Source organism: Botrytis sinoallii (genome assembly GCF_014898435.1).
Source record: "Botrytis sinoallii strain Bc 23 chromosome Unknown BSIN_019, whole genome shotgun sequence".
NCBI lineage: Eukaryota > Fungi > Ascomycota > Leotiomycetes > Helotiales > Sclerotiniaceae > Botrytis > Botrytis sinoallii.
The window spans coordinates 783,695-810,283 of NW_024066046.1; the positions used below are offsets into that span (position 1 = coordinate 783,695).

At 39.4% G+C, this 26,589-nt stretch overlaps 9 protein-coding genes across 9 annotated transcripts; 4 read left to right on the forward strand and 5 right to left on the reverse strand.

The window, feature by feature from the left end:
• Positions 1 to 5,752: 5,752 nt before the first annotated feature.
• Positions 5,753 to 7,344, forward strand: EAF02_009393 (uncharacterized protein; the record flags this gene model as incomplete). The annotated part of the gene is given in 3 exon segments (XM_038905441.1): positions 5,753 to 5,882; positions 5,932 to 5,963; positions 5,980 to 7,344. 3 exon segments carry the CDS (start codon positions 5,753 to 5,755, stop codon positions 7,342 to 7,344), a joined length of 1,527 nt encoding a protein of 508 aa, XP_038754894.1.
• A 1,609-nt stretch (positions 7,345 to 8,953) lies between these two features.
• Positions 8,954 to 10,156, forward strand: EAF02_009394 (uncharacterized protein; the record flags this gene model as incomplete). The annotated part of the gene is made up of 1 exon (XM_038905442.1): positions 8,954 to 10,156. One exon carries the CDS (start codon positions 8,954 to 8,956, stop codon positions 10,154 to 10,156), a length of 1,203 nt encoding a protein of 400 aa, XP_038754895.1.
• A 1,285-nt stretch (positions 10,157 to 11,441) lies between these two features.
• EAF02_009395 (uncharacterized protein) lies at positions 11,442 to 12,761 on the forward strand (the record flags this gene model as incomplete). The annotated part of the gene is made up of 4 exons (XM_038905443.1): positions 11,442 to 11,656; positions 11,731 to 11,887; positions 12,026 to 12,161; positions 12,218 to 12,761. 4 exons carry the CDS (start codon positions 11,442 to 11,444, stop codon positions 12,448 to 12,450), a joined length of 741 nt encoding a protein of 246 aa, XP_038754896.1. The 3' UTR covers positions 12,451 to 12,761.
• Positions 12,762 to 13,200: 439 nt separating this feature from the next.
• Positions 13,201 to 14,071, reverse strand: EAF02_009396 (uncharacterized protein; the record flags this gene model as incomplete). Its single annotated transcript, XM_038905444.1, has 2 exons — positions 13,201 to 13,639; positions 13,842 to 14,071. 2 exons carry the CDS (start codon positions 14,069 to 14,071, stop codon positions 13,201 to 13,203), a joined length of 669 nt encoding a protein of 222 aa, XP_038754897.1.
• Positions 14,072 to 14,972: 901 nt separating this feature from the next.
• EAF02_009397 (uncharacterized protein) lies at positions 14,973 to 16,393 on the reverse strand (the record flags this gene model as incomplete). The annotated part of the gene is made up of 2 exons (XM_038905445.1): positions 14,973 to 15,719; positions 15,773 to 16,393. The coding sequence occupies 2 exons, from the start codon at positions 16,391 to 16,393 to the stop codon at positions 14,973 to 14,975; spliced, it is 1,368 nt and encodes a 455-aa protein (XP_038754898.1).
• Positions 16,394 to 16,906: 513 nt separating this feature from the next.
• On the forward strand, positions 16,907 to 18,001 carry EAF02_009398 (uncharacterized protein; the record flags this gene model as incomplete). Its single annotated transcript, XM_038905446.1, has 3 exons — positions 16,907 to 16,914; positions 17,066 to 17,294; positions 17,363 to 18,001. 3 exons carry the CDS (start codon positions 16,907 to 16,909, stop codon positions 17,999 to 18,001), a joined length of 876 nt encoding a protein of 291 aa, XP_038754899.1.
• A 1,313-nt stretch (positions 18,002 to 19,314) lies between these two features.
• EAF02_009399 (uncharacterized protein) lies at positions 19,315 to 21,439 on the reverse strand (the record flags this gene model as incomplete). The annotated part of the gene is made up of 2 exons (XM_038905447.1): positions 19,315 to 21,013; positions 21,078 to 21,439. 2 exons carry the CDS (start codon positions 21,437 to 21,439, stop codon positions 19,315 to 19,317), a joined length of 2,061 nt encoding a protein of 686 aa, XP_038754900.1.
• A 751-nt stretch (positions 21,440 to 22,190) lies between these two features.
• EAF02_009400 (uncharacterized protein) lies at positions 22,191 to 23,338 on the reverse strand (the record flags this gene model as incomplete). Its single annotated transcript, XM_038905448.1, has 2 exons — positions 22,191 to 22,795; positions 22,849 to 23,338. The coding sequence occupies 2 exons, from the start codon at positions 23,336 to 23,338 to the stop codon at positions 22,191 to 22,193; spliced, it is 1,095 nt and encodes a 364-aa protein (XP_038754901.1).
• A 719-nt stretch (positions 23,339 to 24,057) lies between these two features.
• Positions 24,058 to 25,934, reverse strand: EAF02_009401 (uncharacterized protein; the record flags this gene model as incomplete). The annotated part of the gene is made up of 5 exons (XM_038905449.1): positions 24,920 to 25,934; positions 24,799 to 24,873; positions 24,690 to 24,736; positions 24,432 to 24,630; positions 24,058 to 24,381 (listed from the first exon to the last, which is right to left on the reverse strand). The coding sequence occupies exons 1-5, from the start codon at positions 25,148 to 25,150 to the stop codon at positions 24,058 to 24,060; spliced, it is 876 nt and encodes a 291-aa protein (XP_038754902.1). The 5' UTR covers positions 25,151 to 25,934.
• Between the last annotated feature and the right edge of the window lie 655 nt (positions 25,935 to 26,589).

Consider the following 26,589-nt stretch of genomic DNA (forward strand, 5'->3'; position numbering starts at 1 on the left):
AACCCTCTAAGGAACCAACTAACACCTTACAAAATATTCGATAGAAAATAAACAATATAAAGTTCCTTATAGCTAATAGCTTTATTCAATTCTATAAAGATCAGGAAATTTATATCACAAAAATAATCTGGAATGAATTAAATAGAGCTTGTGAGTTATACTGTATAATAACAAATAATCCTATTCAACTATATCGCAGTATTATAGAAAGCGATATCAAGAAATTTATAAAAAAGATTGACCGACCTGTACCATCTACAACAGAGATTCAAAACAAGCTACCACCCTAGCTTCGTAATCTATTTACTAGATTCTTACTTTTCTTTACTAATAAGCTTTTGCTACAACGCTTTTAGAATTACAAAATCGAGATTATACCAGGTAAAAAGCTTCTGTACAATAAAGATCGCTTAATGTTCCTAGTCAAGCTTTAAGTTGTTTACAAATAGCTTGATGATAATCTAAATAAAGAATTCATTTGCAAATCCTGTTTCTGATTGGTTACCCTATTCCTTTTAGTTACAAAGTCTAGAGGGGGTATTCGAATTTATTAGAATTATTATAGATTGAACAATATTACTATTAAGAATTGTTATCCGTTGTCACTAATCAAAAAAACTTTTGATACTTTATATTATGCTAAAATTTATATTAAATTAAATATTATTGTTGTATTTAATAAACTACGAATTGTGGAAGGTTACAAATAGAAAACCGTTTTTACAATTCGTTTCAGCTTATTCGAATTCCTAGTGATATTTTTTGGTCTTTACAATACTCCTACCTTGTTTCAGAATTATATTAATCATATTCTTTTTGATCTTCTGGATAAGAATTGTATAGTATACCTAGATAATATCTTGATCTACTTTGAGAATGTTATAAATTATTAAAAGCAAGTTTGCAAAATTGTATAAAAATTTATTAACACTAGATTACAAATTGATATTAACAAATACAAATTCGAAACAAGGAGAACGAAGTATCTTAGCCTGATTATTATTCTTAGTAGTATCGAGATGGATTCTGATAAGGTTAAGACTATTCTTGAATAAAAGTTGTTAATTAAGCTAAAAGACCTTCAATGTTTTTTAGGGTTTGCTAATTTCTATTGATACTTTATTACAACTTTTCTAAAATCATGGAATCTTTAAACTATTTATTAAAAAAAGAGAATATATAAAATTGAATTACTAATTAAAAGAATATCTTTAAAAATCTGAAGTATACCTTTATTTCCGTTTCAATTCTTGTAATGTTTAATTATTATCACTGTATAGTTGTCAAGACAGATGTTTTTAACTGGACTGTGGGCAGAGTATTCTCTTAGTATGATGATGAGGGCTGACTATACCCGGTTATATACTTTTTCTCAAAATATAATATTATCGAATGTAATTATGAGATTTATAATAAGGAACTATTAGTTATTATTAAGTTCTTAGAAAAATAGAAACCCGAACTATATAGAATTTAAAAGTTATTTAAGATTATTACTGATTATAAGAATCTAGAGTACTTTATATTAATAAAGATATTAAATCAAAAACAAGTTAAATAGACTGAATTCCTGGTTGATTTCAACTTTCGTATTATATACAGACCGGGTTTTAAAATAGTTCGCTTTAATATATTGAATAGGAAAGCAGAAGATTGTTTTGTATACACCAATCTTAATAACAACTAAATCAAGAATTGCTTATAAATAATCTTTTCAAAAAGAATATTCGATATTATTGTATTCAAGAATCTTATCTGATAAACAAATAACGATATCAATCTTACCACGGCACCTATAAGTATAATTATTTCTGATACTGAAAAGCCAATTAATAATCTTATTGATAAAGTATATAAATCATTTGAATTGGTTATTACTATACATAAAACACTTTAGAATCCAATTATTTATTATTGATTGCTATCAATCCGAAAAGACCTTTGAATTGCTTTTTAAGATTATAAATTAATTAATAATAAAATTTTTTATTGTAACTATTTTTTTATTCCCCCCTTCACTAAGCTTTACACCTAGATTATATATCAAACACATTCTATTGATCTGATAGGATATTCTGGTTGAGTTAAAACTATTGATCTCGTCTCCTACATATACTGATGGCCCAATATGTTGAGGGAAATCGAAATTTATATACAAGCCTGTTAACTCTGCTTTCAAATCAAAGCCTTCCATCTTACCACACCCGGATTCCTAGAACCCCTGCTAGTACCATTCCGCTCCTGGTTTGATATCTCTATTAACTATATTATACTGTTATTAATTAATGAATATTATGACAAAAAGCATTAATATATTATTATAGTTGTCTATTGCTTAATGAAAATGTATTATTTCATCTCGGTTATAGAATTATCCACAGAGGAGCTTGCTGATCGGTTTATCGAAAAAGTCTACTGTCTATATGGTGTATCTGATAATATAATATCCGATAGAGGTTTATAATTTATATTAGAATTCTGAAAGCATTTATCCAAATATCTATCGATCACTTTGAAACGATCCTCCTCGTTTTATTCCAAGTCCGATAAACAAACAAAGAGGATCAATATTATGATAGAATAATATCTTCAGGCTTTTATGAATTTTTATCAAGATAATTAGTATAATTAGCTTTTACTTACAGAGTTTACGTTTAATAATATTATTTCAAAAATTACTAATATATCCTTATTCTTTATTAATTATAGTTTTCATTCATACCTCAACATTGAGTCCTTTTCATCTATTCCCCTAAACCTATTATATCAATATAAACACGAATTCCTAAAGATCAATAAGATTACAAACCGATTTAATATTATCCTAACAAAATTGAAAGCCCTAACCGCTTAATCCATTCAGAGATATGAAGATTATACTAATAAGACTTGTATCGACACTTCTTTATATAAAGAAGATAACAAAGTATAGGTTAATATTAAGAATATGAAAACCAATCATTTGATAAAGAAAGGTAATAACAAATGAGATAGCCCCTATAAGATTCTAAAAGTTTATAAACAAGTCTGTCTATTTCAGCTCCTTACTAGTTTTAAGATCTTTTTAGTATTCCATAACTTATTATTCCAACCACTCCACCGCTTATCTGGACTAGCTAATCAAGAAGCAATCAACAAAGCCGATCCCATCGAAACCAAGGCTGTATTCTAAAAAGAGATAATGAAATGAATAAGGAAACTAAGCAATAAGAATTCGATAAACTATTTAATTGTTATAACAAGGATGGATTTCATTATCAAGTCAAATAGAATATCACCCAGTATTTTGGCAATCTATTGAAAACCTTTATAGCTAAGAAAATACGATTATCGTTTTCCATTTAGCAAATCCAGATAAACCAGAACTACCTGTTTGAATAAACTTCAAAAGATCTATTACTTCTAATCCCCCGCTAATATTTATACCAAGTATACCCCAAATCGAGGCCGAGGCAGACCTAAAAAGCTCTGGCAATTGATTATTACTCCCAAGAAAGTTTATTTTAATCTAATAATAGAAATTAGAGTATTTTAATATTATTTTGTTTTCTAAAAGGTCAATTGGTATTATAATCATAAACTGATCGTTTGAGTAGGGGATACTGTTATGGTGCTAACTATATGATCTGTAATTGCCTTTATGTCTCAGGTATAATATATTAGTGTGCCCTACTTCCTATAAATAGGGCTTCACTCTTCCATAGCTCTTCTACCCTTATGATACAATATAAGTCTTTACCCGTACCTTGACACTATCTCGCTATTATTTTCGAGATCACGAAAATAATATATCATTATAGTTAATTTGTTAGCAAACTTTTTTTCGTAATTATTAATATAATTAATTAAGGGATTATATTCTTCCTCCGAATTCTACCTTGAAAAACAATAGAATAAATATATTCAATAAGTATATCAAAGATCAACCCCATTCTCAAACATATTGCCTTCGATATTTATAATTACACTTGTTAGATAAGCCAATTGCAAGCCGGAAATATTAAAAAAAAGTCTTACTTATATACATCTTTGTTGTCCAACCTATCTTTCTTATTATCCTCCTTTTTATCAATAGGATTATTATTATTCCCATTACAGCTCGACTCCTCCTCTTTCTTAATAAAATATTTACCTTATACAATAAAAAAGATAAATACCCTCTTTACTATAAATTATAAAGAAATATATCAGTAAAGTAAATGTAAAAGAAAAATAAACAATTTATTATTATATGTGCATCCTTCTATTGCTTTAGCTATATTAACAACAACTTGTTTTTGCTATTATATTTTTTTAATAATATGGAAAGCATATTGATTATTAATCAAAGAATATAAAGAAAATAAATAACCAGAAAAGATTTGGAAAGAAAGAGAAATTCGGACAATCTATATATTTCGAAGACTTTGCATTATTACTAAACTACAGAATAGTTTCCTCCATTTCCCATATACCTTCCTATTGCGAAAAAAAGCAAAATTTGCATACATACCTGTTTACCACGCCATATTACAATGTAAACAATAATGCCTTATTGGGATTACCGATGTGTTTACAGATTAGATAATTGTAAAGCTTGAGAGTAAGCTTTTTCGAAAGAGAGGGATAATGTTATGGATTGTATTCAATCGCAGCTGCAATCGCTTATATACATACTTGCGTATATATACAATCACATATATATAGCTAATATATAGAAACACTCTATAAGCACTTTGCTCCCAATTCTATAATTGTAGATTCTAAGGATAAATTGTACCCTGCTCTCGCAGTTCTTCTAAGGCAAAGTGTCACAATAAAAGGATTTTACTTTAAAGGGATTTAAAGAATTTTCGAAATTGATTGATTTTTGAAAGTTTTGTCTAAAGTAATTGAGTTATAGTGATATTTTCAAGATATGATTAACATATCGTTAAATATTTCGAAATTTTAATAGCTTGTCGTAACAGTAGGTAATGTCACGGAAACGTGATCTGATGGGGACTAGGCGGAACTAAATTGTTAGTGGGTCGGGATTAGTCGAATGACTCTACATAAGGATAGCGCCCCATATCCCTAGAAGACTATAAAGCCCAGATATTCTTATGAAGAGATTTTTCTGTAATTGAAATTATATTCTATGTCATAGGATGTAAATATCTAGCCGGATTTTGATATAGCAAGTTTATAGGCGACATCTACAGAATATGATTCGCTTACAGAGGCGTGAATTATGGAACCAAAACAACATTCAATTGACCTTATGTAAGCATTGCAATCGTCATTCCATGTTCATTGATCATTGTCCGGTCTACTTACTTTGGGTAGATTCAAATGTGATGGCAGCAGTCCACTACCCCGCAACCTTCCCCCGCGTCACCCAACTGCCACCAGAACTAAGCTTCATCTCGGTGCCGAATAACACCAAGCTATCCCATAATCAGCTCTAGCTTTTCAAATTCCATTGGATAGTGGATCAAAATCCCTTGGGAGTGAGTTCTTTCAATAACATACACCAATCAGCTTCTCCAAGTTTTATTCAATCTGGTAAGCTCAGAGCGAGATGATTGAGCGTTAAGGTATCTGTTTGTCGACTGATTATCAATTCTATCTGAACGAGCATGCAGAAAAAATTACTGATAATATCCACTGTAAGCGGTAGGCGTCACAAGTAGCAAAGTGGGATGACCCAAGAACTATATGTAGAGTCCCCTGCTTCCACCTACGTACTGATGTCTCTAGTCTCTGCTCATATCTTAAATCAAATACTATAATGGTGTATATTAGTGCTTTCTCTTGCATAGTGGCGACATTTGTGCTCTCAATCCAAGCTGTCAGCTCGAGAACACATTGGCAGTCAAAATCAGATGTAGACTTGAGTATTTCCACAACGAGTGACCGTAGTAAGGGTTCATTGACACTTATTTCAGAAACAACATTAACATATCTTAGTTCAAGGAATTATCAACGGGACCACGCCAAATGTTCGTCAATTCTTAGGCGTACCCTTCGCTCAACCCCCCATCGGTAACTTACGCTGGATGCCACCGAATGCACTACCACCCAACCAGTCGTCCCGCTATTGTTGATGCAACAAAATTTTCTCTGAATTGTCCACAATACGAAAGTGCAATCTCTTCCATCTATAACACCTTCGTCCGAGAATTCTTTATTTGGGGACCAAGCGGCGAAGACTGTCTCCCTTTGAGTGTCTGGGCGCCGCTTCACTCCCAACCAGAAGACAAGCTACCAGTTCTGATATTCCTCTACGGTGGTGGACTTCAAACTGGGGGTTTCTCAGTACCCTATCAAAATCCTGCGAAATGGATTGAAAGAACACAATCTCATATCGTGGTTAGTATTCAATATCGATTGAACATCTTTGGATTTCCAAATGCACCTGGTCTCGAATCTCAAAACTTAGGTTATCTTGACCAGCGGGCGGGAGTGGAATGGATTCACCAGAATATCGCTGCATTCGGCGGAGATCCCGAACAGATGGTTCTATGGGGACAATCAGCTGGAGCAGGATCAACAGATGCATACAACTATGCTTATCCGGATGATCCCATCGTGAAAGGTTTCACATGTAACTCAGGCATTTCACTCACGGCTACGCCGATAAACGATCATACTTACTCGAATTTCACATTTGTGGCTTCTCATTTCAATTGTACCGGTTCCGAACTCCTTCCATGCATGCGTCAAGTTCCAGCCAACGATATCGAAGCTTTTCTCAAGTCTTACAATGATGCTCTTACCACCCCCACTTTGTCGTTCAACATCGTTCAAGACGACACGATTGTCTTCCAAAATTACACGCAGCGACTCATGAACAACCAAGTCTCTCCCCTTCCCGTGGTTTATGGCTTTAATGATAACGATACTATGTCTCTGGACGCATTCCCGGCAGATCCATTGACCGAATCGGCTAATCGCACCTTGGCTTCCATCAACCAAATTCGTCGCTACATCTGTCCAAACTCGGCTGCATCATATTATAGAACTCAGCTCGGTCTTAAAACCTATCGTTTTCAATACCGAGGAAATTTCTCTAATGTCGCACCATTACCATGGGCAGGCGCATATCATTCTAGCGAGCTCCCTATGATTTTTGGAACTTCGGAGGACTTTAGGGGAAAGAATACGGAGTTGGAGTGGGAAACGAGTAGAGCGATGCAGGATGCTTGGTTAGCATTTGCAAGAAAGCCTGATGGAGGATTGGAGGAATTAGGATGGGGAAATAGTAGTGGACAGATGGTGCAGGTTTTTGGAGGGAGAAGTACGTATGATGATACCGGGGAGACTGTTGCGAAGCAGTTTATAAGTTTGCAGGAATTGGCGGATAGCTGTAGTGTCAAGTAGGTAGTTACAGGTAAGAAATGATGTAAAGTTGAATGAAAGATGGATTACACTTGATCGACCAGAGATTTCAAATGAGCATTGGGGACATCTGAATTGATCGAGGACCAAGAAAATATCACCTGATGATGCTTGACACAAATGAGTATTGTACTCTGGCATTCTCTTGCTGAATCGACGATTTGTTTGAAGAGGCTAACTGACCTCGCAGGGCTGAGTCATACTGTGACCAATTAAATAGTCGAAGACCCATGAAAAGAAGTCTCCCCGGAACAATCAACCGTTGGTTGAAGAATCTTACTAATCTATTCAGAATTCCAGCTCATCATTTCATCGATCGCTAGCTATATTATAGACACAACGAATTTGATCACACTCCGTTCTTTCCAAACCCACCTCCACATTTTAGTGCGCTCTTAAACTTTTTAAGATGGATGGACGAGATTGCGAGATGTTAAAAGACAGTCTATCAGGAACGCCTTCATTGGACTCAGGCAGCAGAATTGAAGAAGATTTGATCAGTCTAACTGAAACAGAGGAAGGGTCCAATATACCTGGACCAAAGCCCGAAGATACAGAAGCCCATGGATCAAGCTCCTCTCAGGATCATTCCTTCGATCATGTTCTGGATGGACTACCTTCGAGTAATACTATGCCGCCATCGAAGCTGTGTGCCGTTTGTCAGAATATGGTTGATGAACTGGGACGTATTGATTGGCTTACAGGCGACCTTTTGGAAACAGGGATATCTCACGTACGGAATCCACTAAGCCTAAAGACGTCTGTGTTAGATGGTTGCTCTTTGTGTGACACATTCATTCACACAGACGATGAAAAGGAGCGTGACGCAATAATTTCAAAACACATTGATGGATGGAAGGCCAGATTTGGACAAACACTAATGCCATTTTCACAAGTATCCGTAATTTCTGGTTTATTTGAATACTTTCCATTGTCTGTTGAGTTGAACTTTGCAACTGATCCTCATTGGACGAATGAGAGGTTGGGATATTCATTTATAGCAGATCTAAGAACAACGCCTGAAATTTGTAAGTCATGTAATGGGAGGTTGTTGAGTATTTTTCAGCTCAGGTACATGGCACTATAGCAAGAACCAATCAAATCTATAGTGATCATGGTTACTGCCAGAAAGTTCCATTTGTATCTTCAAACTCAAGTGAGGTGGCTCTTGACGCTTGGATTAAGCTTATGAATGGGATTCTACCAGGAAGAGATCTTGTGGACAAGTCATTTCCCATGTTGATCTTTGAAACCTTGCAGACGACTGGAACTAATAAAATTTTATTCAGATAATAAAGTTTTTGAGAACACCAATCCAAGTTCGAACACGAGTCAATCAATCCCTTTGATTGAACAGTGGTTGAGTGCATGTTAAGGATTGCATCCGAAATGTAACGCTCAAAAGCCAGATTTCATACCGACAAGACTCATAGATCTTCAGGGAAACTATCCAAAACTTCGTTTGCGAAATCTGATCAAGAAGTGTAATCTTCAATATGCGACTCTTTAAGCCATTGTTGGGGATCCCCCGAGAAGGAAATATCAAACACTAACAAAATCAAGCCTAAAAACTTACTTGTCGAGAATAGAAATGGAAGACCTTCCGAAGACCTTTGAAGATGCCATTGAAGTTTGTATGCAGTTGAAAATTAGGTATATTTGGATTGACTCACTCTGCATTATACAGGACGATAAAGAAGACTGGGCGAGAGAGTCTGTCACTATGATTGATGTCTACGGTAGCGGTGTGCTGAACATTGCTGCATCTAGCTCCATCGATGGTAGCCAAGGATGTTTCTTTGATAGGCAAGATCTCCTAAAGTGTCGTATCTCTCTCAAGATCAATAGAAATAATGACGCTATGTATGATTGCATACCAAATACGAAACATCCTCTAGACGATCCCATCGTTTGTCCGTTGGAAAGTCGAGGCTGGACATTACAAGAGCGCCTTCTCTCGCCACGCACTGTGCATTTCACATGGAAAGAGGTGTTTTGGGAGTGCCATACGAACTTTGTTTCAGAGAGCTCAGCTTTCTACTCTGATCGAACTGAGCGTCAGAAAAAGGAACAGCTTTCAATCGATATCTGGGACAAAATCGTTACAAATTACTCAGGCCGTCATCTGACCTACGAAGAGGATAGACTTATAAGACTGGCCGGAATTGCGGCGAAAATGCAGCAACAGAAAAAAGATGAATACTTTGCAGGAATGTGGAGTAACGACTTAATAAGGAGACTATGTTGGAATGTCACTGATCAACACGTAAGGCAAAGAATTTCACCTCGACGTGCTCCAACGTGGTCCTGGGCATCAGTCGCATCGCAAGTACAAAGCTTAGACAGCGATTCAGTCTGCGATACTCCGTTATCTAGAATTTTGAAAGTCGAGAAACCAGCGACTGAAAATCAATTCGGCGACATGCCGAACTTAAAATTGTGGTTATCATGTCCTCCACTTCTAATCGCCGAATTTATCCCGCCCAATACTTTGTTTTTGGGCGGAAGTTTTATGATATATTATTGGTATAAGATAGACTGTGTAGAAGGTACTGGGCGAGTGAAAGTTAACAGCAAAACGTACAACGTTTACATATTATTGCCGCTTTCTGTCCACCAGGGAATAATTTTGAAACGTATCGAAGGAGACCAAGGTGTTTATAAAAGAATTGGAATGGCGTTGACTCTTCCTGTGTCAGCCATGGATGAGAAAAATAACGCAGACGAGACTGCGTATGTTCCGCGGGAGAAACACAATTTTGACACTGATGAACATGTCATATGTTTGGTTTAGTTTATTCATCAACTAGGTCGTTGATGGCATATTAAGAAAGTAAGTGACTTGGGTACAAAGGGCGGTGTTACCTTACTGAATGTTTAACTAGGTAAAGAATACAAGATATGTCAATAGGAACCAGGTTGGACAAGTCGAAGTCGAGGACCAAGGACCAAGGATGGGGCCTGAACTTGATAATGATGACATATTCCTTGCGAGGGACAACTTATGGAACCTTCTACTTCAGAAAAAAATTCTTAGCTTGTCTTGTGAAATCATGTAGACCTTTCCACATACAACCTCGTAGAAATCTCTTGTGGCGGTGGTGGCCTTGTGGCTAATAGTTTACTATCATTCCAAGTACATTTCAAGGCAATTTTATGACATGTGATGATTTCTGGTATAGTCTAGAATTACACAAGTGCTTATGAAGAGATCATATTGATCTATAAGAAGTACGTGTGTGGACCGATACACGATAGGAGTAGAAAGTTTACGAAACGGGACGAAGGCCCCCCTTGCCGCAAGAATCTAAAATCTCGATAAACACCTCGGGCGAACTATATCAGAGAACATCTCATATCACTGGTTAAAACTTACTGGCCATACTGTTAAGAATAGCAAGAATAAAATTTTACCTGAAATCTTTAACATAGAATTAAGCGGACCCCTTCTTAGAGTATCTTTGCACATTGAACTCACACAATAATCAGGAAGAACAAGTATGTAACATTAGCATTCCAAGTTTTCACAATTTCTCTTTCATCAATGGCGATACATAGCACTGAAGCACAAAATATTTGACCTCGTCTAAAAAGGTCCTTCAAAGTCCTTAAGTCAAATTGCGACATGTCATGCAAACACCAGAACATATCACCCCGCCCCGCCGTTCCGAAATGCCGGCTGAAGACGAAACCTGCACAATAATGACCGGCTTAGCAACAACCTCAACGGTATTTCTATATTAACATTATATTAAAACATCCCACTTGATCTATTATCCCCGGATTTAGGGGAATTCGCACCAATGCTTCCACGGCATTTATATTGAATGTTGAATTTAGCCCCCATTACCCCGGATTTTCATTAATATGTCAAATTTTGTCAGTGATTCTTCAACGATCACGAGGTCCAATCGATACTACCACACTAGAAGCCAAGATATCTTCATCACTCATTCCTCTTTGAAACTATATACCAATCTAATATATATTTCCCTCAAACTCCCTCATCCGCTCATTTCCTTTCCAACTCCCTCACTCACTCCCAACCTTCCAGCCACCTCCCCCCAATCTACATCATCATGCATCTCCTCTCCACCATCTTCCCCATTTTTTCCCTTATCCCCGCCGTCCTCTCTCATGGCTACGTCTCCGGAATTGTAGCAAACGGCGTTTACACTTCCGGCTGGCAAATCTCCTACTGGTACGACGTTGTAAACAAGGTTCCTTATCCACAAACTCCCGGATGGTACGAGGAGGCGTTGGATATTGGGTTTATTGCGCCTGATCAGTATTCGTATGTTTTCTCCTTTTCTCTTCCTTGAATCTTTCTTTTCGATTTTGGCAAGAGCTAATTTGGACTTGGTGTAGGAGTTCCGATATAATATGCCATAAGAACGCAGTAAATGCAAATGTATCGGCTACTGTTGCTGCAGGAGGAACAGTACAATTCCAATGGACTACCTGGCCGCATAACATTGGGCCAGTGTTGACCTATGTTGCTAATTGTGGGGGAAGTTGCGCTGCTGTATGTTATTTCGCTTTCGATTTCGCTTTTGCTTCCTCTTCCGCTTTCATCTTGAAAGTATCTCGGTCCTTATGAAATACAAACGACCTATCATAAATAAATTAATACAACGAAAATCAGTCTACTAACAAATAGCAGGTCAACAAAGCCAATCTCAAATGGGTGAAGATCGATCAATCAGGTATCAATTTCAACACACAAGTCTGGGCCACAGGAGCCTTAATGGCGAACAACAATACCTGGACGACCACTGTACCAAAGACACTTGCTGCCGGTATGTGAACTAACTCTCCCCCCCTCTTGATGACCCTCCTATTAACATCCCCACAGGACACTACGTATTCCGCCACGAAATCATCGCGCTCCACGGTGCCACAACAGCCAATGGCGCACAAAACTATCCTTTCTGCGTTAACATTGATGTGACGGGCTCTGGAACAGCAAAACCTGCGGGCGTGGCAGCAACGACCTTCTACAAGGCGACTGACCCAGGAATTTTGTTTAATCCTTATGTAACTTTGAGTAGTTATACCATCCCAGGACCGGCTTTGTGGACTGGTTGAGTTGTGAGGGATGGATATGAACTGTGGAGATGGGGAAAGGGGATGGATTGTGAATGAGGTCATACGCGGGGGAATATGATGTGGATTTGATAAGGGGTTGTAGGATTGATGGGTTGTGGGAGGATTGGGAGATGCAGAATGACTGATCGTTCGTTTTCGAAACGTGGAATGAGATGGAATTGGATGTTTGCGTTTGTAAATAGTTTGACCATCCAATTGAACTTGTATATACGCGAGTAATCATCTTTGATGATATGAGACATGCCACTTGGGAGGTGTTATCCTGTCGGCAAAAATAAATCTCTTAGAGATGAAAGTTCTTTCTCGAAGTTTGCAATGATTCATGTGTGGAAATCATGTGAAAGTAATATCCAGCGTAGCCTCAATGTAAGAATTTTGCTACCTGCAAGGATTATTGCAAATTACAATTCAAGGCTCTAACGCATCTTCGTATAACAAACTGAGGAAGCTATCCATGAGTCATGGCCCAAAAGCATCGGTTAGTACTGAAGTTCATACACATCACAATATACGATCTTAAACACAGGTGTATCATTATGTATCTGGATGAAAATTATGTCGACCTCAGAATTTCAAATATTATAGACAATCACCCGGCAATAGTTTTTGGGTTATTGAATCCTATTCTAATTGTTGAAAGAAGGTAAGATATTGAACAATATGAGATAATCTACGCCTAATCAGTTCAGAATGACATCCAAAATAATGCTGTCAACATGGGATATCATACTAAAATTTGACATGAGAGACTCTATGCTTAATAACCAAGTTTATCTCTCTTTTCATACCATCCATAATTTTAGTTTCTTCCGAGTTGCCATTTTCAACTGTCCAAACCCAAGTAGGAGCACTCGGTGCGTTGCCACTGGTTTCCTTCTCTTCCATCTGTATACCTTGTACAAACTCTCCATTCTCCCCCGTGGTCATTTTTTTCAATAGAGATATCCATCTATCCTGATTTTGCATAAATGATGTAGTGAGAAATTTCCCATACTCGCATTGGACTTTCACGCTGATCAATCTTTCGAATTTCGGCAATGAGTGTGTGAGAAACGTTTCGAATCCGCCGTGTTCATAGGAGAACATCTTACGAAGTGTTAAATGACGGAGAGAAGAATAAAGAATAGACATCTGGGTTGGAATCTGTGATAATGGGGTGAAGGTGGTACTGAGAGCTGTATTAGTCGCTAATTTTGTGGTACAAATGTAAATGGACAATCTGTGGCTTTAAGTGTCTGTAAAACAACTCAACTTTCCCAGAGTATTCAATTATCCAAAGCGATGAATGGTCAATTGATCTCGAAAGCTGAAAGCTTTTGATTGTCCACCTACATTCTAGACTACCAAAAGAAAACTCCGGGAAAACTCACGGTATAATCAAAAGTAAATTTCGAAACATCCCACATACTTCAGGATCTGCAAATTTAAGAGTTTTTACAATGTTATATGTGAATTGATTGATGGAATGGAAGGTAGTCTTCGCTTCGAGATAAAGACTCTGCGCGCCGTATATCTTTAGGGCTCTGAGAAATATAGGCGCCTTAGATGCGGATTTCTTTTTCTTCTCGAGAGGTCTGAGAAGAGTATATTCATATATCATTCTCGGATTTCACCAGGAAGGGCATTGAACTTGAATTATGTTTTCCGCGTTTTTTCTGTGATATGAATTCGCGAGGTCGGTATTGATTCGATCTCATGACGATTTCGAAGAGTCAATAGTTCCGACGTCCATGCCTTTTTAGTCCAAAGATTATTAAATTTGGACAGTTCATTGAGGTGACCAAATCGATTGCGAGCTTCTACAGGAAGGCGAGTGATATGGACACGGGGCTGATGAGCTTCGTTCTCGGTCAGACTATCATCGTTGTCTAAAAATCTTGTGTGAGTGGAAAAAACACCCGTTTGGTGAAGTTGGGTGACAACATTTTCCGAATTATTGTTGATGGCGCCCAGTGAGTTAAGAGATGACATATCTGGTAGAAAACGTGTCGTTTTGACACTGTTTGAAGACTTATGGTTCATCACTATTGGTGTTTTATGGTCAGAAAAATCATATTGTGTCGCCATTGTTGAAGGACACCGGCCCGTCTGAGATGATTTTTTTATGTGTAAAGTGATTCTCAAAGATATCGGCTTCTTCGATATTTGATCTGAAAAGTGACGATTGAATTCTAAGGTAAGAAGAGAGGAACTATAGGTGTATGGAATGTGGAAATTTGATTGTCCTTGTAGATAAAAGAATTTATGTACACTCGATTTTTCAAAAATTAATGCTCATTTGTAGAAGTCTAAGGATTCTAAGAAATTTTGTGTGAAATGACAGCATCTTTACCTTGTAGTTTCATCAGACCAAGGAGCTAACGTAGCCGGACAATCTTAGCTTCCAAGCCTAGTCGTCCTAGAACGTTTCGATCCCAGCTTATTCGCGACATTAAGGTTTGGTATTTTGCCGAAGATGAAGCGTGAAGTGCTGCAATGCAGACTTTTAGAAAGTCTCCAGATCAAGAGATCTCTTTGTCAGTCTTCGGGTCACTGATATCTGCCTCAGTTTTGATTTTATCGTGCCAGGTCGGATTACCATCTTCATCAAATTCAGCCCATTCAAAGTACGTGCAACCTTCTTTTCCGGGAACATTTCCCGCGTGGCATATCCAGAAGTATCGACCTAAATTCTCCTTCCTCCTCTGCACGACTCTCAATACTGTCGGTACACCACATTTGCATTTTGGCGTGAATTTAGGATGTAATGAGGCTTTGTAATCTCGGTAGGTAATATTGATTCGTCGGTTCCCAGAGATTGGATGAGGATCAACGGCTTGTGCTGGTGCGATACTATGTTTCCAAGTTTCTTGCATTTCGGCATGCATGATCAACAAAGAGTTATGTGGTAGGTGAATAGCTATTTGACCTTCGGCGTCGGAAGACTCCTTGCTTTTCTCTTTCGAGTCTGACTCTTGAGCGACTATTTTTCGAACACGAAATTCACGTGCCACACCCAAAGATATTGATCCGATGACAGCTCGTGGTCCAAGGTAGGTGAGCTGGTCACTATGATATCCCACACTCTCTGCGCCACCGTTATAGCAGTTGACGAAAGCTGCATTTGGCTTCCATGGGTCCGATGATTGGTACTTGAGCTTCTGACCATTAGGATACTGTGTTCTGATTCGGGCTGCGACTTCTGAATTGACAGCACCCTGAACTTTAGGCGAGACTTTTCTCATTTGTGGAGTGAGTTGACGGACATCCTGCAAGTTATCAGTTTAGCAATCCGAGATTTCAAATTCTGAGCACTACTCACCGTTAGTAGACTACCATTGTAAAGGTATTCTGTCTTTTGAGCCCTTTGCTCTTCCAAACTTTCAACATAAAAGCAAGCCGTATGAGGGCTCGTAACCACATTATCAAAAAGTTTAAAGGTCATCCTTTCGAAAGTTGGTGCTTCTTTTAACAATTCCTCGAGTAGCGTATTGGCCTCTTCCACCGGTAGGAAGTTATGTATGATAGAACAAGGAGTGTGAGCTGCAACATCTTGAGGAGAATATAAATGAAGAGTCTTGCCTTTTTTAGACAAAGACTTAACTCGCTTTGTGGAGTTCTCACTCGAGATGAAAGTAGAAAGAGAACTTTGATATCCTACCGTGGCTGATGGCTTCTTTGGTATCGGCAAAGACGATGTGTCTGTACTAGACAAAGAATTAGAGGCCTTCTCAACATCGCCATCATGTTCAAGTATAATCTCAAGAAGGACTTGTTGTTCGACTTCAGGGTGCAGAGATGACAATAACGCCAGCTTAAATTCCGTTGATTCATCATCTGGAACACAGAGATCTTCGATATGATCGATCGTGCTTGATTCCAGTGGTAACGGGGAAGAGACAGACAGCTTTCGCTTTTTTCTTGATACAAAGGCATCCATCATATTGACCAATTTCTCTTGAAGGCACAGGGTGTGTTTGATCGAAATCGGGGTCCACTGCTGTGGTGGTTCTCTTTGGCTAACAGCGTACCAGGATTTAGGGAAAAGTGTTTTACGGCAATCTGTCCATATGACTGAAGGGCAAGCTTGCCAAGGTGTTTGAACGCTTGTAGGTGCTAGCAAAAACAATCGCTTAAATCCAACATATATAAATTGGCTTTCCCCTACGGCCGTGGTTCATCAACTCAAAGTTTCTCGCATTGCAACAGTCACGTGTGCGATTACTCAGCCGATTAACTCCTCGGCATAAATTGGTGGTGGGGTTTCCCTACAATTCAGCTCAGCTAATCACTTGTGACGATTACAGCAATAAATACATTCGTAACGTCGAGGTTCGGCGACAATCCCCCCCTTTCATAATAATAATGGAGTTTATTACTCGAGGCTTTAAGGGCTCTGCTGTCAAATACTCTCCCTTCTTTGACAATCGAATTTGTGTAACTGCCTCTGCCAATTATGGGCTGGTAGGAAATGGGAGACTTTATAGCTTGATGTTGACTCCGCAAGGTATTCAAGTACAGAAAAACGTAGGTACTATTCGGGGTCAGACTCGGATCTTAGCACTTTCGTCGTCTGCATAGCTCCTGCTGACCATCATTCTTTCTCATAATATAGTTTCGATACTCAAGATTCCATTTACGATTTAGCATGGTCCGAATCAAACGAAAACCAAGTCGCTGTCGCATGTGGTGATGGAAGCGTCAAATTATTCGACACCGCAATTCATGAATCATTCCCCGTCGCAAACTTTCATGAACACGGTCGCGAAGTTTTTGCTGTTCATTGGAATTTGGTCTCAAAAGATACGTTTGTTTCAAGCTCTTGGGATGGTACAATTAAACTGGTACGAGGATCCCCTGTGTCTAGGTGTAACCGTCTCATCGACAGTATTGCTGACTCTTCTATTCTCAGTGGAACCCAAATCGCACAAGCTCAGTTCTCACATTACCTACACATTCTTGCACATATAGCGCTGCCTTCTCTCCTCATTCACCCTCGATCATATCATCTGTCTCCTCAGATTCGCATTTAAGAATATTTGACCTACGTACCCCTTCGTCGGCTTCCAATCATTTAGTCTCACTTGTCCCAATCCATGGTTCCCCACCAAGTGCAGGCTCTCTGGGAGCAGTCGGAAGTAATCGTCAAGTTTCACCTCCAACCGAAGCTCTCACCCATGATTGGAATAAATATCGTGAGGGAGTTATCGCAACGGCTGGTGTCGATCAAGCGATTCGAACTTTCGATCTTCGCAATGTGGGTGGTGGACCTGTCGCCGTTTTAAAAGGACATGAATATGCTGTTCGAAAATTGGTCTGGAGTCCACATCTTAGCGATACCCTCTTGAGTGCCAGTTATGACATGTCTTGTCGCATCTGGACTGATGGTACAATGAATGCCACCATGCCTCGCCAAATCGGTCGCATGGATGCTCACACCGAATTTGTACACGGTGTTGATTGGTGTCTCTTTGGGGAAGGTTGGTGCGCTAGCACTGCTTGGGATGAAAGATTACTGGTCTGGGATGTTCGCTCTGTTATGACCGCATAATTCTTGACACAGTTCTCTTTCCTTTCCCTTCCTTCTCCTTCGCCTTTCTTTCTTCTAGTGAAGTTTAATGGGAATTTCCTTTCTTTCTGCATACTTTGGGAAATCACATGTCCCTGGATGCGATATGATACCACATGAATGGCGTTTTACCTTTTGGTGTGAGGGATATGAAAATGGAAATTTTATAGATCAGAGTTCTTGATGTAGAATCTACGCGTGGATGTTCCGTTCTGGATTGTATAGAAAAGTCTGTGATATTGGGTATCGGGTTATCGGGGTACTAGGAAATTAAGAGGAGGGCGCATCGCACAGAGATAGATATATACACTTATCCTGCGGGAAGGGGTTCAAAGCGATGAAAAACTTGGTATAGATTAATATAATTAAATCATATGCATACTGATTGTCTATTTATTCTAAATTTTCTTGAGATTGCGATTAGAATGATATTGTCTGGATATGGATTGAAGGAAGAGAGGAAGTATATATATACTTATAAAAGAATCTTCATAAGCGGCTACTTGATAATACCCCCCCTTAACCACTGCAAAGCTCCTTTACCATATAACCTCATCACGCATCCCCATTCATCATTCATCCTTTGTAAAATCAAATCTCATGTCCATGACTCATTCAAAAGGAAGATGAAAGCACACACATACAAACGAATAGTACCAAAGAATATTCCTAAAATAAAGAGTAGAATTATGCCTATCCATATGACTATCCTATCCATTCCCCATCCACTCACTACTGACTCATCCAGTAATGCCTTTCTCCCCCTCCCCTACCGCAAATCTATCCATCCCCAACTCTCCACTATAAAAAATCATTCCATTTTCTCCATCCCATCCCATGCCTTCAAAAGATTCTCCTCGTTATCCATCTAACTCGTAAGTTATACATAGGTATGTAGGTAGGTATACAAGGGAGCATTGCGCTTGCTGAATGAACCACAGCTATCGTCGCTCCCAAACAAGAAACGCCTAAGCTCCATTCCCCGCCGGTTTGCCCATTTTTGTATCCTTCCTATCTATTTGCTACAATTTTCCAACAAGAATCGAAGAATTGTATGTATCGTACATGCATAAATTTGAGTGTCGTTTTTCTGCCCAAATTCCTTTCTCGAATCTTGCGTATGGCATATCTCCTTGTCATCTTGTACCAGTCGAAAATCTGACAAAATGTAGCAAAACAGGATGAGCCGAGACAAAAGCAAAATGAAAAGGAAAGGGAAAGGAAACTGAGACAGAAAGGAAGTGGTGATACACAAACAAGCGATTTAGTCGAACAAATCAAGTATCAAACCTTGTTTAGAAACTTGAAGATGAGCCAAATCCTCCTTTGGAACCACCTCTATCACCACCACCGAATCCTCTTCCACCGCTTCCACCATTTCTTCCACCACTTCCACCATTTCTTCCACCACTTCTTCCACCAAATCCTCTACCACCTCCACTTCCACCACCTCGGCCACCACCGAATCCTCTTCCTCCACTGGATCCACCACTGCTTCCAAATCCTCTTCCACCACCACCACCACCACCACCACTGCTGCTTCCAAATCCTCGTCCTCCACCACTGTTTCCAAATCCTCGTCCACTACCAAAGTCGCCATCATCCTCGCGAGGTTCATGTCCAATGTTAACGCCGGGGATTCTATCAATTCCCAATTTGCGTGCAAGGCCAGGGCCAATCATAGGAGGTTTCTCCCAACCCCAACCAAATTTGGTCCAGTTGTTCATGTCTTCCAAAATTGCCCTAGGGTTTGCACCCTTCTGACCTTGGCCAAGAGCACCCATGTATGCGTCGACTTTGATCTCACGGTCAACTCTCTTTGTTGCTTGACCGACTTCATTAAGGATTTCTGCGGTAGTGGATGGTAATTGAGCATCTTGTTTCATATCGACAAAGGGGGTCTCGAGTGTACGATCAGATGTGATCGGAAGATTAGACAATGTTCGACGAGCTCCTACGACTTCAGATTTTGTCAATAAGAGCCATCCTTCTCCTTCCTTGCCTCCTCTTCCAGTTCGTCCTACACGATGAATGTATGTGTCTCTGTCTCTAGGGATACCGACTTGAATGACGTGAGTAACATTGGGGAAATCCATTCCTCTAGCTGTAACATCACTGGACAACATGACAGCAGACGTGGCACGACGGAATCTGTCTGTAACTCTAGTTCTTCTTTCTTGTGTGAGCTTGCCATGAATAGCAGAAACATCAATTGATTGAAGGGAATCTATTCCTTTCATGATCTCTCCAGCCAATTGAACGTTCGCGGTTGAGTTGAAGTATACGATAGCCTTGAATGGAGAGGAACCTTCGGTATTAGCCTTTTCAATTCCTTTCTTGCAAATTTCGACCAACGCTGGCATGATGTTCTCCATTCCAGTAGTAGTGACAACCTTTTGAGGGATTCTTTCGTGTGTGGCTACATCTCCTGCCTTAACGGTTTGGACGAATTTATAATCTGGTTTCAAGATTCTTCTGACGAGACCCATAACCTCTCTTGGAACGGTGGCGGAAAATAATAATGTTTGTCGGTCAACTTCGTTTCGTTTGGGTAAGAAGTCTTGAATGTTATCAATATCCTTAGAGAATCCATCATCCAAAAGTCTGTCGGCTTCATCGAGAACCAAAGTTGTTAATCCCGGAGCAGATACTTGACTGTATTCATCGGTCAAAAGATCTTGAAGTCTTCCTGGGGTTCCGACAAGGATATGACAACCCTCACGTTGAACTTTTCTAAGCATCTCTCTTTTGCTCGATCCACCGACTGCAACTTGTACAATCAGATCTGTATTTCTTGTAATCTTGACCGCTTCGACAGCAATTTGTTCTGCCAATTCACGGGTAGGTGAAATAATGATTGCGCGGATATCAGAAGCTCTTGCTCTGGAATAACGTTGACGAGATGCAAGCTCAGGACTCTTCTCGAGGATATTTTGAATAGTAGGAAGTAAGAAACCAATTGTCTTTCCGGTACCAGTTCGTGCTTGTGCAATACTATTATCGAATAAATTAGTACGAGACTCTCAAGTCCAGATGTTTTTTTTTTTCAACAACTCACATATCATGTCCTTGTAAAGCCTTGTTAATAGTCAAAGTTTGGACCTCTGTCATGGTCTCGAGTTTCATGGTTTGAGTGATTTCATTGACAACATTTGGATGAACCAGACCGTATTTGGTGAGTTCATCGAAACGATTAATGACTTTATTTTCTTGAACGACGGCAGCTTCTTGAGTGGCAGCACTTTGTAATTGTGAAGCCGAGGATACATGTAACCATCTTGACTCCAAAACTGGTAAAGAGGTCTTTTGCGAAATGAGAGAAAGAGTTGAAGGTCTGGTTGAAGGAATTCGAATGGTTGAAGGGACTGCGCGAAGGGCTCTAGATATTGAGGCGGGACCTCTTCTGCAGACGGAAAACATGATTAAATACTGATCCGGATACGGATAAAAGTTGAAAAGATAGTAATAACAATTCAATTGAAGTTATAACTGTTAAATTCAACAGTGTAGAAATCAAAGTGGCGATTGATTGAAATTGTCGAAGTCGCTGGATTCCCCTCTGCAAAAAATCAGACTTGATGTTTCTCCTCTCCCAGAACTTTTTTTTGACGCTAATGAGTTTATCTGTTGCCGCTAGTATGTAGATAGCTAGATTATTAGACACGTGACTGGGCCTTATCGGATACCAAGCGAAAAATGGATGTGAGAGTCTGAGAGACGAACAGACCATCTACCGGTACCTGACTTGGATCTGAAAGAGACGATGAAAAATAATGAAGTATCTTGATTTCCTTGTAGCTCATTCTTCCTGTTCAAAATAAGCTACAATGGTCGTCTGAAGGGTTCAAGCACGGCGGGTCAGAGGATATGGTGGTAGATCATCGGATTACAAATATTCGAGCGCAGCGAGCTATGGGGGTTTGGGGGCTCGCCCCCATATACCAATTTAGATCCCCTCTATCAACACTACCAAAACATACTAAGAATCCTTGTTTATTGATTTGTATTAATGCATTAAAAGATATAACTCCTTCTATCCTACCTACTCCAAGTACCAATGTTTATCCCATATCCGAAAAAACTCCTGTTCTACTCATGGGTATCACCATTCATCCATCGTCAAAAGTTAACCGCGCCAAATATACTTTACTTCATGAACGTCTTCTTCTATCTACTTCTTCTTAGGCGAAGTACCATTCCTCGCACCCAACATTATCAATCCCTCGCTAACACCTTCATGCACACCCCCAGTGACTCCCTCAACAATCCAAGCCGCCGCATCCGTAAGAGCTTGTCCAACTTTCCCATCACTCATTCCATAAACCGCGCCTGTAACTGCCAGGCTCGATTTTCCGATCGTATCAACTGTTACTATACCCTTGGACAGAACCTTTTCTGATATCTTATGAGTTCGATCGTATTGATATGCTGACGAGAGTATGTGTTTCAAATATGGTAAGATAAATTGGAACAATATGAATAATTGAATAATAAAAGCTGCGATGCTTCTTTGAAGTAACGAAGGGGGTTCGCCAGTAGTTGAATCTTGACTATTTTCACTGGTGTAGGATTCTTCTTGTAGGGAATCTACTATCTTTGTTGGTATAGCACTTTGTAGACTTATCTTTTCTTCTGTCGAAAGATCAGAGGGAAGAGCTCGGAGTAAGTAGGTTAAGGCGTGGACATAGAGTTGTCTCGCTAAGGAAGTATTGCTAAATCGAGTATTTTGGGAAATTGCCGATGATTCCTCGAATGAAAGGGCAAGTAGACTATATCCTGTTAAAATCAATTAGTATCTTTGATCGAATTAAATATTGTAGCGGTCGAACCTTGATTTGCAAATTTCCATCCAATGCCTGACTTTGTCTCAGACAATCCTATCGTCTGGAGTTGCCCATTCTTGAGGGGTTTAGGGAAATCCTCATCGGAAGAGTGCGAATCGTCTAAGAAATAGCTATCCGTTTCTCCATCACTAGATATAGAGCTTCGTTCATTGACGAGGGTCATTGTAGACGATGACGATAGGGATCCTGGTGTACTGGCTCCCGATAATGTGCTTTCAGATTTTCGGCCACTCACAAATCCATATATGTCAACAGACTTTCGAATGGATGGTATGCGAGGTAAACGTGATTGCACGATATGTGGAAGCATTGAATAAAGCATAGAAGCTTCTTCTGAATTTGGAGTAAAGGTGGGTGGATATCGTTGACTCTGCATCATAAATTTCGGATCCTCCAACGATGTGGTTTGGTCTTCTTGTAGATATGACTCTCGAGAAATATTTAGTTTGGAACGACGGGTAGATCGTGAGTACATTATATATATCAAATACCTATTACGGCGGAAAGGATATGTACGGAAGTAGGTTCTCGGGAGATATATGTAAAATATTGCAAGCAAATGTTTTGTTGGACGCAAACAAGAATTTCCGGTCGAATATGATGGTCTAGGTCCAGGACGAACGTTTCCGGAATAGTTGTAGATCAGTCAATTCTCCCTCATAGCCAAGATTAATCTATACCGTTATCGTAGTTGCTGTATCAAGTGAAATCGAGAGAACATTGAATCTGGAATATGAATATATATCGAAGAGAAAGAGAACATGTAGGAGAGGTGAATGGAAATTTCATATTGAAATGGGGAGACGAATATTTCTAGGAGACGATAAGAATGTTCGTTGCTATCGCAAGAAAGAAAAAAAATATTATTGCATGTGAAAGTGGCTTAAAATAGGTCAGCAATCACGTGGATGAAACACAACCAATGATAGATCAACGTGTGAAGAGGCAATTCTCTGGTACGACAACCATGGGAATTTGAATTGATGAGACGATTAAGGGTATTCCCAGTGAATAGTAAAATATATGTAGAAAACAAATTGATAATAATGTGAAGAAAATTTGGCGATATCGTTGGACATTTTTTGAAGATTGAATCCAGATACTTGCCCCTCGAGCTCCTCCAATACCCTTCAACAATTCAACCGAATGCGTCCCCCCGCCCCCGCCTCTCCATTTTCGATGAACATACGTCGATTATTCCGGAACAACATATTGCGGATCTATCGCTTTAGTGTTCGCCTTATAGATATTGATATCATCCCACTCAACTCCCTCAAAGCATCTCAAGTTAATTGAATGAATAGTTGGCCATCTTTCCCGTTGTGCTGGTGTCAACAATTCCCAAGTTTTAGGAGATCTAGACACTGCAGCCATGTCTTTTTCAATATCGACAGTAACACCGCAAGTTGAGCAGAACCGAAATATGTTATAACCCTGACCAAATGAGTATTCGGTCATGTTCGAGATGCCCGAAACAGATACTTGGTCTCGCCTGGGATAACAGACAGTGATGCCGAGCTATAGTTGATTAGTTTGATATCAAAGTGAGCTGGCGATAGAGTACTCACTCGACAACAGATGCTACAGTTACACTCCTGTATATGTTCGTGACGCTTAGGTAATGGAGCTTGAGTCTTGAATGCGATAGTTATTGCACCACAATGACAACCACCAGTATAAAGCTTTTCGGTTTCGAACTTGGCTGATGGTAATTCACCAGTGTATTTAACTGCCACATACTGTGGTTCACGATCAAGACCATCATATCTGGGGACTGGATGTTAAAAATTTGTCTCCACTGCGAGAGTTTGCTGGGCGCAGCTTACTTATTAATTTCCAGTGACCATTGGTCCATATCTTGGAGACAATTGACCTAAGGAGCCATCAGTCATTTGCCGTCGTGATATACATGTGCTTGAGATTCTTTCAACTCACATTGATACCAATATCTCTTCCCGCTGGAGTGTTGTAGCGGAATCCTTGTACATTTGATCCGCACGTTGGACAAAACTAGATCCATAAGCATCATTTCCGTAATTGAGGATGGCAGTATTACCCTATGAGCCATTGTACGTTGTCCAAAATGATACTCTTTCAAAGTTCCTTCTCCCTTGATAATCTCGAAGCAACCCTCACCAGGAAATACCCATCGATATCCTTTTTTGAAACAGATGCTGCAGTTGCATTGAGTAGCAGCAGTTATTTCAGGCATCTTGATTGTGAATTTGAATGCACCACAATGGCAGTTTCCATTGTAGGTTTTGAGTTCTGGTGTAGTTTCAGACATGATGGGGTGATGTTTTGCGAGTAAAGATAGGAGGGATACAACGAGTGAAAGAGTTGAGTATATTCGCTCTGGCTGGTTTTGTGTCAACAGAATTCTGTTGAATACCTACTAGGTATATAGAGGTATGTCTCAACCCCGCATCTGCGATAATCATGGCTTCTCAACTCCACATCTCATATCTCCAATCATACCAAAGTCAGACCTAAATTGTCAGAAATCCCTTCCCATGATGGATATGTCATGTCATTTAACCCATGTTCAAGCCAGAACTTTCCACAAGAGGAACGGCGAAGTTAATCATCTCAAATGTGACTCGTGAGCTCAGATTAGACTTCTGTTGAGACTATAACCATACGCCAAGGTTTCAAGCCTTCCTTGCTGCAATAAGGGGATGGATATTGAACATTCAACAATGAAGCTTAACAGAAAGTAAATCACGATGCGGTACAAAATAGGAAAACATGATGAGTAATCGCGATCATGATTAGTAATCAATGCTATACAGTAGGTATGTCCCGAGGTCGTCAGAATTATCGGCCAGCCCAAAAGGGAAACAAGACCATCGGATCATTCCAAGGTTTGTCCAAAAAGGTTATTAATGTGGCGTCGTTATTAAGTTAAGATTCAAGAACAACGGTACGGTACGGACCTCCGTATTTCATGCATTTGAAACCCTTATGTGCTGTCGAGACCTTGTTATGCAAGTGCATAATATATCGTATTCTCCTTTTATCCTTTTATCCTCTCATTCGTTAGGCTCGGGCTCGGTCTCGGTCTCGGCGTTAAGGTTTCGGTCCCGGACATTTACCCTGGTAATACACATACACCACATACACCACATACACTACTCAGACATACGATGACGACGACGATATTGATCCAACACTCCTAATTTTGAACACATTTGGCACACAAATGAATAATATGTGCTTGGTGGAAAGACATGATCCGACTTTTCATTGTCTCCTTTGTCTCAGACTATTTGTTCGTTTGGTTTGCCGTCTTCAACTAGATACCTACCTGTACGATTGTTGGCCGACAGCTTTCGTTTGAGAAATAAAAGCCCCTGAAGATCATTGACGAAAAAATCCTAGGTATCAATATCAAGAGAAATAGAATATCGAACGTTTCTTCTCAAATGCCGTTTTCGACTGCCATTAACAAATACCCACTCAAGCTATCAATATATGCCAAATAGACAACCTCAACGCGGAAATGAGAAGCTCACCCTGGCATCGAGCATTCACGGTACATACGAGCAGACCAGCCATCGATGTGGGCTCCCAGTATGAGATCATGTCCGTCGAAATAAGAAATCTCCGCAGCCAAGGATTTTATCGAAACTATAACCAAATCTAGAGGATCAATCGCTGCAATGTACTGGTGAAATGCCTACCCAAGGAATATCAAACTTGATATACGCACGGTCTGTCCGTCGT